Below are 16,321 nucleotides of genomic sequence, written 5' to 3' on the forward strand. Positions count from 1 at the left end.
TCCTGATCTCCTTTCGGCCAGGAGAGAAGGCATATTGGGTTACTTCTTCTTCTGGTCGAGGCAGGAAAACAGATGCTTTCGGAATTAGGCTATTGCCCCCATGAGCCTCTCTTTGCTGCCTTTCTTTGAACACAGCTGCAGTCGCCTTGGGCTGCCTGTGTTTTGTTTTGTTTTTGTTTTTGTTGCCCTATTATCTTACCAGTAGTGAGTTTTTGTATTTCTTTTTCTTCGCAGCTGATGGGAGTGGAAGTCCAAAATATCAGGAGGTGTGGAGGCTTGTATAAAGTGGGACTGGGCTTCCCTCCCAGCAGCTGAGCAGGGAATGTAGCAGCACCACTCTCATCGGCAGGCGGTCCCAAGCAGAGTATTATGGCAATGTTGGGTTTTTTTGTGGGGGGGGGGGGGGTTGCCAAGCAACCTCCCACCCAGCCATCTCCTCCCTTCCCTTGAAGCTTTTTAAAACACAGCACAAAGCAGGCTTGACAACCTGAGTCTCCCATGCCTGGCTTCTTTGGGTGGTGCTGGAGGCCAGCTGGTGGCCTTCCTTAGGCTGGGTTTGGCCCATGGGGCAGGGCGCCCAACTACTGGGAGATCTTCTGCTTTGCAGCCATAAAGCTGGGATTTATTTGAAAAATCTCCCCCCCACTTCCCCCCCCCCAAAGAACCCCATTGATGTAAGACGGTCACCTCTTTCTGAGCCGCACAGTAGCCCCTCTACCAGTGAAACCATTTCAGGCCACTGACTACATGGGCCACCACCAGCATACGGCAGCATCAAGTGGACCTCCTTCCAGTGGAGTGTGCGTGTTGTGGACACAAGGCAGGATGTGAATCGCCCTGATAATTTATGTGAACCACCCTGATATTTTATGTGAACCACCCTGAGACCTTCGGATATAGAAATTAAATTAAAATTAATTAATTAATTAATAATAGTATAATAAAGAAAGAAAGAAAGTGTATGGGACAGTCAGCCTTTGGACCAAGTTGGCGACCCCCAAATTGATGGCTGTTTGCTTGGAATCTCCGGTAGTGCCCTGACATACACATTTTGGAGGGGTGTCACATAGCAAGCTGCCTTATACAGTGGTACCTCAGGTTACATACGCTTCAGGTTACATACTCTGCTAATCCAGAAATAACGCTTCAGGATAAGAACAGAAACCGTGCTCTGGCGGCGCAGTGGCAGCGGGCGGTCCCATTAGCTAAAGTGGTGCTTCAGGTTAAGAACAGTTTCAGGTTAAGAACGGACCTCCAGAACAAATTACGTTCTTAACCCGAGGTACCATTGTATTGAGCCAGAATGTTGGCTCATGCAGCTCAGTATTGTTTACACTGACCGGCAGCAGCCCTTCAGGGTTTCGGGCAGGAGGCATTCCCAGCCCTACCTGGAGGTGCTGCTGGGGATTGAACCTGAGACCTTCTGCCTGCAAAGCAGATGCTCTTTGCCCCAAATCACGGGGCAATCTGAGTCTTTCTGCATAATCTGTTTCATTTCACTCTGCAGTTCTTGAGATTTGGGCTGGATGGGGTGGGCTTGAGTTCTACTGCTGTGGAGCTTCAGGGGCAACCAGTTCCTCTCACCTTCTCCCTTCCCCACCCTTCCCAGGACGTCTCCAAGAAAAACGAGCGCACTGCCCTGAACGAAGTCCACCTGGTGATCATGCGGCTGCTGAGCGTCTTCATGTCGCGAACGAAGTCAGGGTCCAAATCTTCCATTTGCGAGGTACCAAAATCCCTTTCGCAGTTCTAGTCTTGCAAAAGGCTTCGTTACGTGAGGTTGGTAGAGGGAGAACGTCTGCGTGTGGCTGATAGAACGGCCGGACCACCTCTGGAGAGCAGCTCCCAAGCTCCCTTTTGCCCTTGAAACCCCAGTTGGCAAAGAAGTGGTTAAAAGTGGGGATGGGGGACAGGGATTTGCAGATGTGATTATAGGGGAGCAGAGATGTTGCAGCACCAACGTTTCAAAGTCGTTAAGAGGATTCCATCCCTGTTTTGTTGTTAAAAGGTGCAGTAATAAGGCTTTTTTTCTTTTTTTCTGAAAAAGAGGGGGGAAAGCTGGGGGGCTTGGTGGGGGGAGAGCCGGCAAACGTGCAGGCAGAGGGAAGAAGATTAATAACAAAAGCGTAGAGGTTAAAAACGGAGACCGAAGTGCGTCGGATTTTAATGAGCTTATGAGCTGTGGGGTTTGTTTGGATTTAACCAGAGTTTCTGTAATGGTTTTATTTACACTTGCGTTTTCGCCAGTCCTTGTTTCGCCTGTGGTTCATCTGACCCAACAAAAAGAGGTGGGCTATATATATCTATTTAGTGCAGAAGTTTGCCGTTTAAGGACATGGGTGCAAGAGATTTCCCTTCTGCATACGGGAGGCTAAAACTCTCCTCATTGAGGCCTTTACGTTCCTCCCACAACTGGCCAGATTCCAGAGAAATGGATCGGAATCCCAACTTCTTTAAAAAAAGAAATTGTGTGTGTGTCTGAGAAGTATCTCTCTCCTCCTCCTAATCCTCAGCTCATTGCCCTCTGGCATGTGTGTCGAGGGGAGATTAGACTTAAGAACTGATTGCCTTTTTTTGTCCTCTCCTCCCCCCCCCCCGTCCCTTTTGCTAAGCACTTGTTCAAAAGACACCCCCCCCCCCGCCCCTCTCCATAAACACACCATCAATTGATGCTTTCTTTAAGAAATGATATCAATAAATCACACCACCAAAACTTGAAATCTAGCTGTCAAGTCCTCTGCGGCTATGAAAGGAAGCCCCAGGTGTCTTCTGACCTGCTTCCGTTCGAGCGATCCTAAGCCCCCATCCTAAGCCTGCTGAAATGAGTATTCTCAAGCAGATGTATCTCTGTACTGGCAACCATCTGGTCTCTTAACAATTTTCTGGATCCTCCAACATTAACTTTGTCCTAGTTTCCATTGTTTCTACCCTACAACTTACTCTATTGTTGCTGTTTTTAACAAAGATACTACTTTCTGCCCAACTCCTCTTCACTCCCCCCCCCTCTGAGGGGAAAGGGTAGTCAGCCAAGACCAGGGGATGGGGTAGCCAATGTGGTGTCCTTCCTAGACATTGCTGGGTACCCATCATCCCTGACTATTGGCCGTGCTGGCTTCTGGGAGTTGTAGTCCAGCAACTTCTGGAGGGGAACCCCATTAGGGTTGTGATGCATTCCTCAGGATCACCCTCACTTGGGAAGAAACAGTGATCTGCCAGGAATGATACCCCTGTTGGGAAACTATCTTTGATCCGATCCCTCTTTTGGAAAGGGCTGTAGCTCAGTGGTGGAGCATCTGCCTTACATGCAGAAGGTCCCACGTTCAAGCCTCGGCATCCCAAGGTAGGGCTAGCAGAGAACCCTGGAGAGCCACTGCCAGTCAGTGAAGGCATGTCTTCAGTATAAAGGCAGCTTCCTAAATTCCTAAGATAGTTAGGGAGCTGCTTTGTATGGAGTCAGGCCCTTGATCCATGCAGCCCAGCAATGGTATACACTGACTGGCAGAGGCTCTCCAGAATTTCAGGCAGAGAGGACGTTCCTGGCCCTGCCTGGAAATGCAGGCAATTGAAGCTGGGATCTCAGTGGGCTGTACCTCTGAGCTGTGGCCAGCTGTCAGTGATCAGACTCCTAAAGTGGGCTCACTCAACCCCGAATTTGTCACTCAGGTCTGCAAACATCTACGAGGAAATAAGCTGAGAGGACTCAACTTTCTCTCTCTCTCCTCTCAGTCCTCTTCCCTGATCTCCAGTGCCACCGCAGCCGCCCTGCTGAGCTCTGGTGCGGTGGACTACTGCCTGCATGTCTTGAAATCCCTCCTGGAATACTGGAAGAACCAACAGAATGACGAGGAGCCTGTGGCCACTAGCCAGTTGCTGAAACCTCACACCACCTCCTCCCCACCAGACATGAGCCCCTTTTTCCTGCGCCAGTATGTCAAGGTGAGTTGCGGATCCAACCGGCGGGTCCAGCACCAGCAGCCACTGCAGATTGGACAAATCTGCAAGCCTGTCCCATTTCCACAGGGGAGCAGATTAAAGTCTTAACTGTGTTCCTGGGCAGATTACCCCCCCCCCAAGGGTAATTCTGGGGAATTCCACCCCCCACCTAAAAAAAACACCAGGCAGAAAAATGGAAATCAAATAACTTAAATCTTCAACCCGACACCCTTTTATTTTATTTTTTTCTAACTGTTGCAACAACTGTCAGTAGTACAGAAGAAGAAAGACGTACAATGACTGAACAGGTATTTACGGTGTAAAATATACAAAAGCTGTTCACTCGGTGCCGCGCGCCCAAAGCTGTTGAGCTCCCTCCCAACTGTGATTTCACACACAGATATGTTGAACACCTGACCAAGACCTTCTTATTGGTCTTCAGAGTCCTAAGGAAGAGTGGGGAGAGTATCACCCGCTGTCCCCTGCCTTGTCCCAACTCCCCCCCCCCCCACACACATTGAATGGGTGTGGCATGGTCTTAAGGTGAACTCTGAAGGAAGGAAGAGGCTTATTTCCAATAACTGACTGGCGAGGACCCCTCCTGGCTCCTGGCAGCCCTTGTGAACGACGTGGATTTGCCAGCTTAGTTCCTCGGCCACTGCAGCCGCCGTGGTGCCTCCTTTTATACTCAGCGCCTGGTGGTGGAGCTTTAGTTTTTATTTCCTGCCCCGGCAAAGTATAATGGAATAAGCCGCATTAAACGTTAGGGTGCTCTTTGCTGGAAGAATAGAAGCTGTTGGGATTCTGAAGGCCTGTGGTGATGGTTGGTGCTGTTTTAAGCTCTTGCCTTTTCTTTCCTTTCTCTCAAAGGGGACCTGCTGTTTTCACATTACTCTTGTCAGTCAAGAGGTGTTCTTTTCTTTTTCTTTTTCTTTTTCTTTTTTAAAAAATTAGCTTTAGAAAGAGGCTGTGCTAAGGACTGGGGAGGATATAATGTGCAACAGCTCTCTTGATTACCCAGTGATGCCACGTTGAACACAGTTTAGAACTCTGATCCGCGGAAGTGGGCAGCAGATGTAAAACGAATGGGTGGCTTCCTCCAGCTAACAGCTTTAGTTCTGCCTCGAGAGATCTCTCTCCATTACCCATAATCGGACGAAAATATTATAAGGAAGGGAGAGTTGTGTACTCCCCCCCCCCCAAGCTTGGGTACTTGATGTCGTGCAACTAGATTTGCTTTTGCTTCTTCTCAAGAGGTTCCAACCAGCTGGTGAAGGATGTAAAGCAACTGTTTATTTGAAAGCAAGACGGTGATGGGAGGCAAAGTATCTGTGCTCTGTCTCCACTATCGGAGACAGTAATGCTTCTGAGTAACAGTTGCTGGAAACTACTGCAGGGGAGAGCGCTCTTGAGCTCGGGTCTTGCTTGTGATGACCACCAACTGCAAGTTCACGAAGGAGGGCAAGGCTACCTGCAGCTACTACCTACAGTGGCTACATTTTACCTCCGCTGTCAGAGGCATCATGCCAGTTGCTGAGAATCACAGGAGAGGAGAGAGCTCTTGTGCTCAGGTCCTGCTTGCAGGCTTCCCACCCAAGCCCACAGGCATCTGGCTGGCTACTGCAAGTAGAGGATGCTGGGCTAGATGAGCCATCGGCCTCTTGGGCTTGCCGATCGGAAGGTCAGCAGTTGGAATCCCCGTGACAGGGTGAGCTCTGTCCCAGCTCATACCAACCTAGCAGTTCGAAATCATGCCAGTGCAAGTAGATAAATAGGTACCGCTGTGGCAGGAAGGTCAACAGCATTTCCATGCGCTCCGGTTTCCGTCACAGTGTCCCGTTGCGCCAGAAGCAGTTTAGTCCTGCTGGCCACATGACCCGGAAAGCTGTCTGTGGACAAACACTGGCTCCCTCGGCCTGACAAGCAAGATGAGTGCCGCAACCCAATAGTCGCCTTCGACTGGACTTAAACGTCCAGGGGTCCTTTACCTTTTTTTACCTTTACCAGCAGGGCTCTTCCTATGTTCTTACCAGTGCTTGGCTTTTCATTTTGATTAAAGTTTCCAGGCCTTTTCAATTGCTTGTGGACGTGCATCACAAATGGACCAAAATTCAACCAAGTGGGTGTCGTCAAAACTAACAGCCCTTCCGTGATTCACAGTTAGAAGCAGAAACGGGTTCAAAAGCAGCGTGCATTATAAAACCAGAAATCAATATTTGCTTATATATCCAAGAGGTCACCTTTCAGACCTGGCACCCGCACCTGCCATCCCTGGGCAGCTGCAGGTGCCCCCTGCAGATGGTCTGGCTTGGTAGAAGGCAACTTCCCGTGTCGGTTGGAGGAGACAGTATTACACTAAACGGCATGTGGCCGCTTCATAAATTAACTTCTGTTCCGAACGTTTCTCCCTTTCAGGGCCACGCCGCTGACGTCTTTGAAGCTTACACCCAACTCTTGACGGAGATGGTGCTTCGTTTGCCGTACCAAATCAAGAAGATCGCCGACACCAATTCCCGCATCCCGCCACCGGTCTTTGACCATTCCTGGTTCTACTTCCTCTCGGAGGTAGGTCGGCAGAAGATTGCAGGCCTGAGGTTGAATGCTTGGCGGAGGAAGCAGCCTTGAATCTTCACCTTCTGAGAACCACCTCCCCAACTACCCTTAGGATGCTGTCTCTTACTCTGGCGTGTCCTCCTCATGTTGAGAGAGGTCGTGTTTGAGCCGGCGATCTGGAATGCAGACAGGTGCAAAAAGGGTTTCATAAACCAAGTGCACTTCCCCTAGAAGATGCTGAGCTACAACTCAGATCAGCACTCTGCTCGTGATGGCTCTGAGTGGAGCTGATGGGAGTTGGAGAAAGCCTGGTCTGTGTTTATATGCTAAAAGCAGGCCTTGGCTTCACTAAACATGATCCTCCTGTGAAGAAGTAGGTGCAGGTGCAGGTGCGGTAGGGTAGATTGGTGAGAGCAGGTCGTATAAGAGAGCCTGTGTTGTGATGGTTAATAATGTCTGACTAGAACATGAGAGACCAGGATTCAAATCTCCAATCAAGCCCCCTTTGGGCCATTCTAACCTACCTCTGCCAATAATGATAAATGGAGAGATGGGAACCATAGACCCCACCTGATTTCATATATATTAATTTCATGAAATGTATACATTGCTTGATTGTAAAAACTTCAAAAGTGTTTTTAAAAAAGTTCCTTGGAGTAAAGATGGTATGTTGTTTGTTGTTGTTGTTGTTGTTGTTGTTGTTGTTGTTCTTCTTCTTCTTCTCCTTCTCCTTCTCCTTCCTTCCTTCCTTCCTTCCTTCCTTCCTTCCTTCCTCCTTCCCTCCCTCCCTCCTCCTCCTCCTCCTCCTCCTCCTCAGATTTATATACAATCCTTCATCAAAAGCTCTCAGGGCAGTTCACAGGATTAAAAAACACAAGACAAAAACACAAATAGTTTGTTGTTATTTATCAGATAAAATAATAATCATCATCATCATCATCATCATCATCATCATCTAGCCAAATGGAAGTGAAGATTCTTTAGGTGATGCCTGTTTGCTTCCATTGGAAAGGAAGTTTCTAGACCTCAGTGCTGCCCAGAAAAACACTTGGATGAGAGGGTGATGGATTCTGCAGGCGCTAGACTTCTCTGCCGTGTTATCAGCAGGCAGCACGGTGCTGTTACTGTTATTACAGAAGGGCCCTGAGAACTTCACTCTTCTCTTTGTGCCTGTGCAGTTGCAGCACTTTCAACTATATAGGTTTTCTTACAGAAACTCTGCACCCTTTTCTCTCCCCCCCCCCCCAGTACCTGATGATCCAGCAGACGCCCTTTGTGAGGCGCCAGGTCCGCAAGCTCCTGCTCTTCATCTGCGGCTCCAAGGAGAAGTACCGCCAGCTGCGTGACCTGCACACACTAGATTCCCACGTCCGGGGGATCAAGAAGCTGCTAGAGGAGCAAGGGATCTTCTTGAGGGCCAGCGTGGTCACGGCCAGCTCGGGATCTGCTCTGCAGTACGACACGCTGATCAATTTGGTAAGGAAGCCTGTGCGTGTCCTTATGAGCATGGATCAGTGCAGTGGCCCAATAGAGTGGAGGTGCAAAGCCAGAGCAGTGAATCATGCAGAGACACAGCGGAAGACCCCCCCCTCCCCGGTTACGGTTTGCAGCTGTCGTAATTGAGCTTCCTTCTGTGCCGTTTTAGATGGAGCATTTGAAAGCCTGTGCGGAAATCGCCACCCAGCGGACAGTGAACTGGCAGAAGTTCTGCATCAAGGATGACTGTAAGTTGCTTTCCTGTGAAGGTGTGGGGTGACAGAAGGTGATTTGGGTGGAATTGTGGTGGGGGGGTGGGGGTGGTAGTGCTGGAAAAGACCTACCAATCTAATCAACTGGATTCCTCCCCTTTTTAATAGTGAGATTTGATTGAAGAGGAAAGAAGGCTGAGATTTTTTTTAAAAAAAAACCTTTCATAAAATTTATACAGTACATGATTGTAAAACAAAAACAAAACCCAAAGCAGTTTACAAAACACTTAAAACAATAAGATTACCAGTAAGAATTAAGAATAAATTGAGACTTTTGAAAACAACAACAGAATAGAATAAAAACAGATTAAAAATAACATCACTAAGTATCTGGGTAGGCTTTGTTTTTAGTTTTAGACATATCAGGGAGAATCGCAGAGGGTCTTAGTCTCGCAGGAGGTAATGATCTCTACTGCCTGCTTGCCACCCAACAGACAAATCTACTGTCTGAAGAATATGCCACCCGCTTACCCCAAGTTTTTGTTCTCTTTGCCAATGAGGTCTAGAAACTTGTTCCACGGCGAAAGTGAATGGGTTGGTACTCAAAGCTCCCGTGATCCCATTCGCCTAGATTTTGCTGCCTGTTTTCTTTTTAAAAGGGAGCTCTGATAGGGAAAGCCGAGAGGACTTGTTTGTTGAGACAATCCCTTTTTCTTACTCCTCTAGCCGTCCTCTACTTCCTCCTGCAAGTCAGCTTCCTGGTCGATGAGGGCGTGTCCCCCGTCCTGTTGCAGCTCCTTTCCTGCGCCCTGTGCGGCAGCAAAGTCCTCTCGGCGGCATCTTCCTCTGGATCATCCGGTGCGTCAACCTCGACACCTGCAGGCTCTGGGACCTCTGGGCAGCCGGCCGGGCAGAGCAAATCCTCCACTAAGAAGAGCAAGAAGGAAGAGAAAGAGAAAGACCGAGAGGGTGAGAGGAGTTGTGTGACGGAGGCATGTCTTTAGGCCTGCTGCTAACTTTATAAAAAATAATAATACGCTGTCATTCATAAAAAAATATCAGAGCAGGTTTTTTTTTACAACAATTATATCAGTTCACAACAATTATGCACAAAACTGTACAACAAAAACTATACGAAAACCTTAAAACCAGAAATCGGCTATGTGTTATGGGCAGATGGATTCTTAATGGCCTACCTGCCTGCCTGCATTTTTCCATTTGTATCCCACTTTTCCTCCAAGGAGCTCAGGTGTGGTGTACGTGGTTCTGTTCCTGTGCGTTTTATTTATTTATTATTTTTATTTATTGAATGTATATACCGCCCTATACCCGGTGGTCTCAGGGTAGTTCACAGAACAAAATCAGAATATAAAACCACAAAACATAATAAAAATAAAAACAGCAACCAAACAACCCACCCACCCCAACCACATTTTAAAAGGGCATAGTATGTCATAGGATTTTATCCTTGCAACAACACTGTTAGGCATGGCTTAGGCTGAAAGACTGTGAGTCTCCCGAGGTCGCTAACTACTGCACCATGCTGGCTCTTTAAATTATCATCAGGGGGTTAAATGTTGGTAGAAAAGAAGGTGACAGTGACCCCAAAGGCTCAATTTCTCGTTGCTGTCTAATGATCTTTGCCAACTCTGAGAACAACCAGGGACGTTCCTACAGATTGGGGTGGTGGTGGTGGTGGACTAATGCTTCTAGAACTGCCAATCAAGAAACTGGTAGAATTCACAGGGTCAGGACAGAAATCTGATCTGCCCAGTCCTCTGTCTGTCTCCGCTAACGGTGGCTTTTGCACACAAGGCAGGATGTTGCTAGCTATCCTCTGTCTCCGGTATGGTGTAATTGGAGGAGTCCTGCCTTCTGAACAGGAGCTTCCATTCAGTATAGATCCATGTTTGTTAGCCGGTAGCCTCGTCGGTTCATTCAGCTAGAATATGCGGGCAGCAGAGGAACTGGATGGGTCACCTGCTGCCAAGAGCTGTACACACAATCATAGGAGCATAGGAAGCTGTCTTCTACTGACCTGAACTGTTGGCCCATCTAGTCTTAGTATTGTCTACACTGACTGGCAGCAGCCCTCCAGGATTTCAAATAGGGTTTTCTCCCAGCCCTGCCTGCAGATGACTTTGGGGATTGAACCTGGGATCTTCTGCATGCAAAGCAGGTGCTCTGCCACTGAGCTGTGGCCCCAGGAACGCATGAAGCTGCCTTATACCAAGTAAGACCACTGGTCCATTTAGCTCTATATTGTCTACACAGACTGGCAGCAGCACCTCAAGGTTTCAGATGGGGCATTTCTATCCCTACCTGGATGCAAAGCAGCAGGTGCTCTACATTCTCCCCACCCCACCCCGAACTGTAGCCTAACGATACACCTGCCTAAGCAATCTCTACCTCCTCTTTTATTCCTGTGCCCCATCTTCCAGGAGAGGGTTCATCGGGCAGCCAGGAAGACCAGCTGTGCACAGCCCTGGTGAACCAGCTGAATAAGTTTGCTGACAAGGAGACCCTGATTCAGTTCCTGCGTTGCTTCCTGCTGGAGTCCAACTCATCCTCCGTTCGCTGGCAGGCCCACTGCCTGACGCTCCACATCTACAGGTGAGTCGTGAAACTGGCAGCTTACATTAAACAAAAATAAACAGTAATAAAAGCAAACTAGTTAAAAACCTCAGTATCCTGCTTGTGGGTTTCCCTTTATGGCACCTGGCTGGCCACTTTGAGAACAGAATGCAGTTGAAATGCACTGTGCCCTGACGGCAGCCCAGTGATCAGCATCGTTTCTGAACCTTACGTTTCCAAAGGCCTCCCTGAGCAGGAAGGAATGATAACAAGGAGGGAGCCTGTCTGACCTCTGTTGGGAGGGATTCCCACAATATGGGAGCAGCCGCAGAAAAGTTTCTCTCTTGTGTCTCCACCAGCCATGGCTCTGATGCTGGCGAGACTGAGAGAAGGTTGCTCACCCAAGGATCTTGGCACCCGGGTGGGGTTGTTCTAGACTTCCAAGACAGGTGGCGGCCTTTACCTATTTGTTTGCTCATTTTTTTAAATAGTGGACCAGGTAGAGAGTGAGCAGTCTGAAATGGCTGAAGGGCTTCTAAGAAGGGCACAAGAGGGAGGGATGGGTCTGCATAAACAGCCCGGAGGAGAGATGTGTCCATAGGGTGGGGGATAAGACCTTCAGCCGTATGCGCAGTGGGGAGTGGGCCCCTTGGTTAACCCCTTCCTCCTTGCCCCCTTTCCCTTTAGAAACTCAAACAAGTCCCAGCAGGAGCTGCTGCTAGATCTCATGTGGTCAATCTGGCCGGAGCTGCCGGCTTACGGACGGAAGGCTGCCCAGTTTGTGGACCTCCTGGGTTACTTCTCCCTGAAGACGCAGCAGACAGAGAAGAAGGTAGGGGTGTCTCATTGGGACGGCCAAAAGGACTTTCTCTCACTGTCCTCCTTTATTCCTCAAGGATGTAAAAGAGCAGCCACTGCATCTGGGGTGTGTGGGGGGTTTGTGTGTGCTTCTCAGTGTGTAAAGGAAGGACTCCTGACGAAAGAAAAGCCCAGTTCTAGCCTCCATCTTGACCAGGCAGGCTTTAAAACAGAAACCTGTCTCTGTAGGGCAGGGGGCCCCCTCAGGCCTGGGGGCTAAATGTAGCCTTCCAGGACCCTTGTATTTGGCCTCGGGACTCTGCCTAGGCCACATTACGGATGGAGCCTGCTCTCCCTGGGTGCTATTGCGTGGCTGGAATGTGTCTTTGGACTGTAATGATGGTGCTTCTTGCTTACAAGGTTGGAGGGATCTCTTGACTTTTGTGTGGTTGGAATGCAGGCCCCTATATATTTAAAGGCATACATGGTATGTGCAAAGGATCATCATCCTTCTCGAGAGAATAAATATTGAAATAGCCAAGTTTGAGAGTGGATAATTGGGAGCTCTCTATAACCGACTCTGGTTTTGGTCTTCATATTCACTCCTGAATCCTCTTTGTGAGCTATTTGTTAAACTTTTCTTTCAGTTAAAGGAATATTCCCAAAAAGCTGTTGAGATCCTACGGATGCAAAACCACATCCTGACCAACCATCCCAACTCAAATATTTATAAGTGAGTGTCTCTGGTGCAAAATAAATATATATTTTTTTAAAACGTGTACAGGGCTGTGGTGCAACCCATCTCAGGAGTGGAGGGCAGCTGGAACTGTGGGGAGGTGCTGCTCTTTGTCACTGACCCATTTTCATTTACTGCAGAAGAACAGTCTTGTTCTCCACCCCCCTGCTTGTATTCCTGTCACACCTCGCTCAAGAGCCCTTTGTGCAGCTCAGGGCTTTCAAAAAGGGACTATTGAGGGATAAGACTATCAGTGACTGTCAGCCAGCTCAATGGATCTGCCAGGATCAAGAGCAGTGTACCTTCGTATACCAGATGCTTGGAAGAAACAGGAAGTGGGGGGTGGGACTGTTGCTTTCACGTACTACTCGAGGGCTTCCTGAAGGCATCTGATTGGCCACTGCATCAAACAGGGTTGTTTGGCTTGACAGGTCATTTCCCAGTCCAGCAGGGCTCCTCCTTTGCCTGTGCAAATTTCTCAGATACCCTTATTCCCTCCCCTTCCAGCACACTGTCTGGTCTGGTGGAATTTGACGGCTACTATTTGGAGAGCGACCCCTGCCTTGTTTGCAACAACCCAGAAGTTCCATTCTGCGTAAGTAGCTGCTCCTCAGCATCAGTCCTGCCTTGAGGGTATTGGTGCGTCGATTCTGCACAGCTTTGCTCAGTCTCCTTCTTCGCACTTCCCTTTATTTATCACATACAGAAAGATAAATGGAAGTAACTGCTTTGCAAAACTTGAGTGCAGCTTACAGAGTCAAAACTGACTGATAGCACAAAGCACATAATAAACAAATGGAAATAAAAGGGACGAGCATGTTCCTTCTTATATTTTTAATCTGCACCAGGGTTCTTGTTTAATTTACAAAGCCTGAACAACTTAGGTCCAGGGTACCTCATATCCCAGCTCAGTCACTGACATCATCTGCAGGAGCGTCCCGGGCCGTTTCCTGAGTTGGTGAGGCTCATTTGACAGCAACAAGAAACCAAGCCTTGGTGTCACTGACTGAGTCCTGTGCAACACTCTGCCAATAGAGATTCAGCAGGCGCCTTCTGTCTCAACTCTTAAACGCCTGCTGAAAACTGTTCTATTCCATTTGTCCTATGCAGGGAATCCACCAGGGTTTAATTGATGTCTGTTCTTCAACCTGTATAGGTTCTGAAAAAAAGTATTCTGTATCGTTTCCAACACTTCATTATCGTTCAAATCAGAGTCCCAGATTTCAATGCCATAGTAGAGCTTTTGACTAATCACATTGCTGCCAAAAACCTTTAGGGAAGGTTCGATCAGCTGCCCTCCCTTACTGTAACAGAACTTCATCAATGCCCCTGTAGTTTTCTGTGCTTTGACTTTCGCTGCCTCCATACAACACTTCCAAGACAAGCGTTCGCCCAGGAATTTAACTGAAGGAGTTTGTTCCATAGCTTCCTGGTGTCACTTTTAAACTTCCTTGTGCTTTTGTTGTCTTTTGTCTTACGTTTTTATTGCTGCAATCCGCTTTGATGTGTTTTTATGTGACAGAGCGGTATACAGATACTCTTGGAGATGAATAAGTAAAATAAATAAGATAATTCGTTCCTGTTAACGTGTAACTGGCTGGAGCGTAGAGTGCTTTCTCCAGTTTGTTTATGGGTAAGTGATGCTTCTCTCCTCCTCCTCCTCCTGCTCCACAGTACATCAAACTTTCTTCCATCAAAGTGGACACTCGGTACACCACCACCCAGCAGGTGGTGAAGCTCATTGGCAGCCACACCATCAGCAAAGTGACCGTGAAGATCGGGGACCTGAAACGCACCAAGATGGTCCGGACTATCAACCTCTATTACAACAACCGGACAGTGCAGGCCATCGTGGAGCTCAAAAACAAGTAATTTCATTTTTTTATTTAAAGGGCTTCTGCCCCACTCCCTTCTGGATTCCCCCCCCCCCAAGTTCCCAGAATGGCTTGCAGACTGATTTTAAAAGAAAAGATAAAAGACGCCCCTCTGCCCTCGAGGCATGCAATCTAAGAAAAATGACACAAAAGGGGGGGAGGGAGCAAGGAGGAAACAAGTGAGCCCCCAAAGGCGCTGACCGTTAATCAACAGGTTATTTGATGGACCAGCCGGGTCAGAAAGCTGAGTTGTGATTGCCCATATGCGGGCAGCAATTAAGTTTCATGTATTTCATGTGTCACAAAGAGAAGAGGATGCAGATTCTTCTTGACTTTCCATGTGGATTAGCGGGCATCTCAAGAATCCTCCTTGTTCCTTGCCCCCACTCCCCACCCCTTGCGGAAAAAGCACCCTTGCCAATAAGAAAAAGGACTATGTTAAAATTCCAGGGTGGTGGTGTATATATATTTATGTATAAATAGAACCAAGTGTTACATTTTGTTCCGTCCCATGAGGCACGAACATCTCTTTAATCCTAAATAGCCTTGCTGTGGTTGGGGATAATGGCTTAGTCTCTGGCTCCGGCTCCCTATCATGTTGACACAGGCGGAGAAGAAGCGAATCCAAAGAGCCCAGTCCCTCGGTTCATCCTCTTTTAAAGGAGATTTTCAACGGAGGCCGCCGTGCTTAGCTTTGGCGTGGGATGGAGGATGCTGAACCTGCTTGGCTTCCTTTAAATCAGTGGCTCCCAAAGTGGGTGGTAGCGCTCCCGGGGTGGGGGGTGGGCAGGTAGTGACATCACCTGGGGGGGGAGCGCTGAACGTGCAGGGGACCACAGGGCTTTGAAAAGCTGGTATCCGTGGATCAAGTTAATCCATTTTGTTGAATTAACAAAGCTAAATAGTTTCGATTGGATTTTGAATAAATGTACAATTAACTGTTTTGGATTTAATTGTGCTCTTACCTTCCTTTTTGGGTCATGCGAACTGCTCTTATGACTAACACTTTTTAATAGGGAAGGGCAGGGGGAACCGAGGGCGAGTTTACGGAAACCGGTGTGTGTGTGTGTGTGTGTGTGTGTGAACAAATGAAAAGTTTGGGAACAGCTGCTTTAAATGATTTTCCTCTTCCTTCTCCCGCACTCTTGCCCCCCCCTGCTCATTAACTTGCTTTATTCCCCCCCCTCCCACTTTTGTAGACCAGCCCGCTGGCATAAGGCTAAGAAGGTCCAGCTCACCCCGGGCCAGACAGAGGTGAAGATCGACCTGCCGCTGCCCATCGTGGCTTCCAACCTGATGATTGAGTTTGCAGACTTCTATGAGAACTACCAGGCCTCTACAGAGACCCTCCAGTGCCCCCGGTGCAGCGCCTCTGTTCCAGCCAACCCCGGGGTGTGTGGGAACTGTGGAGAGAACGTCTACCAGTGCCACAAGTGCAGGTGTGCAAAATTCCTCAGGGATTCAGATGCGATTGAGGGTTCAGAAGCAGGTCTTCTTCTGTGTGTGAAACTCACTTTCACTTGAGCTACAGTTTTCTCTCCCCACCCCAAAACTGCACCAGCATTCCTCCCTTGCAGGCCCCTCATTACCAGGTGAGGAGGTGGACCAGCGGTTGAGTTTCTGTCACGTCAAAAGTCCTGCCAACTCGCCTTTTCTGCCCTTCGTTCCCAGGTCCATCAATTATGACGAGAAGGACCCCTTCCTCTGCAACGCCTGTGGGTTCTGCAAATACGCTCGCTTTGACTTCATGCTGTATGCAAAGCCCTGCTGCGCAGTGGATCCAATCGAGAATGAGGAGGACAGGAAAAAGGTCAGGCGCACAAACGTTCACACGCGTGCATGCCCTCTGAGCTACCCTAGTCAGAAATTGTAACATAAATCCCATTTCTTGCTTTGAAGGCGGTAACCAACATCAACAGCCTCCTAGACAAGGCAGACCGAGTGTACCACCAGCTCATGGGTCACAGGCCGCAGCTGGAAAACCTCCTCTGCAAAGTGAACGAGGCAGCGCCCGAAAAGCCACAGGTATTCATCTCTCTCTCTCTCTCTCTCTCTCCTCCCAGTGCTTTTATTTGCCATTGCTCTAGAAACTGAAACCCTTTCCCTGTGGGGAAATCTCTATAAATGCATGCAGGCATGGAAGGGTTGTGATTGTGGAGCATTGC

At 48.5% G+C, this 16,321-nt stretch overlaps 1 protein-coding gene across 9 annotated transcripts in view; it reads left to right on the forward strand.

Annotated features, from left to right (window-relative positions):
* Nucleotides 1–16,321, forward strand: part of UBR4 (ubiquitin protein ligase E3 component n-recognin 4) — a 123,219-nt gene that overhangs the window by 71,599 nt on the left and 35,299 nt on the right. For all 9 annotated transcript variants that reach the window (XM_033159446.1, XM_033159447.1, XM_033159451.1 and 6 more), the window contains 14 exons: nucleotides 1,610–1,726; nucleotides 3,727–3,936; nucleotides 6,349–6,498; nucleotides 7,735–7,962; nucleotides 8,132–8,210; nucleotides 8,901–9,143; nucleotides 10,616–10,787; nucleotides 11,436–11,580; nucleotides 12,194–12,279; nucleotides 12,790–12,877; nucleotides 13,957–14,150; nucleotides 15,356–15,595; nucleotides 15,828–15,966; nucleotides 16,056–16,181. In XM_033159446.1, the coding sequence (XP_033015337.1) occupies nucleotides 1,610–1,726; nucleotides 3,727–3,936; nucleotides 6,349–6,498; nucleotides 7,735–7,962; nucleotides 8,132–8,210; nucleotides 8,901–9,143; nucleotides 10,616–10,787; nucleotides 11,436–11,580; nucleotides 12,194–12,279; nucleotides 12,790–12,877; nucleotides 13,957–14,150; nucleotides 15,356–15,595; nucleotides 15,828–15,966; nucleotides 16,056–16,181 (2,217 nt within the window). The remainder of the gene's footprint in view (nucleotides 1–1,609; nucleotides 1,727–3,726; nucleotides 3,937–6,348; nucleotides 6,499–7,734; nucleotides 7,963–8,131; nucleotides 8,211–8,900; nucleotides 9,144–10,615; nucleotides 10,788–11,435; nucleotides 11,581–12,193; nucleotides 12,280–12,789; nucleotides 12,878–13,956; nucleotides 14,151–15,355; nucleotides 15,596–15,827; nucleotides 15,967–16,055; nucleotides 16,182–16,321) is intronic.

The sequence above is a fragment of the Lacerta agilis genome, chromosome 8 (assembly GCF_009819535.1).
Source record: "Lacerta agilis isolate rLacAgi1 chromosome 8, rLacAgi1.pri, whole genome shotgun sequence".
NCBI classification, from domain to species: domain Eukaryota; kingdom Metazoa; phylum Chordata; class Lepidosauria; order Squamata; family Lacertidae; genus Lacerta; species Lacerta agilis.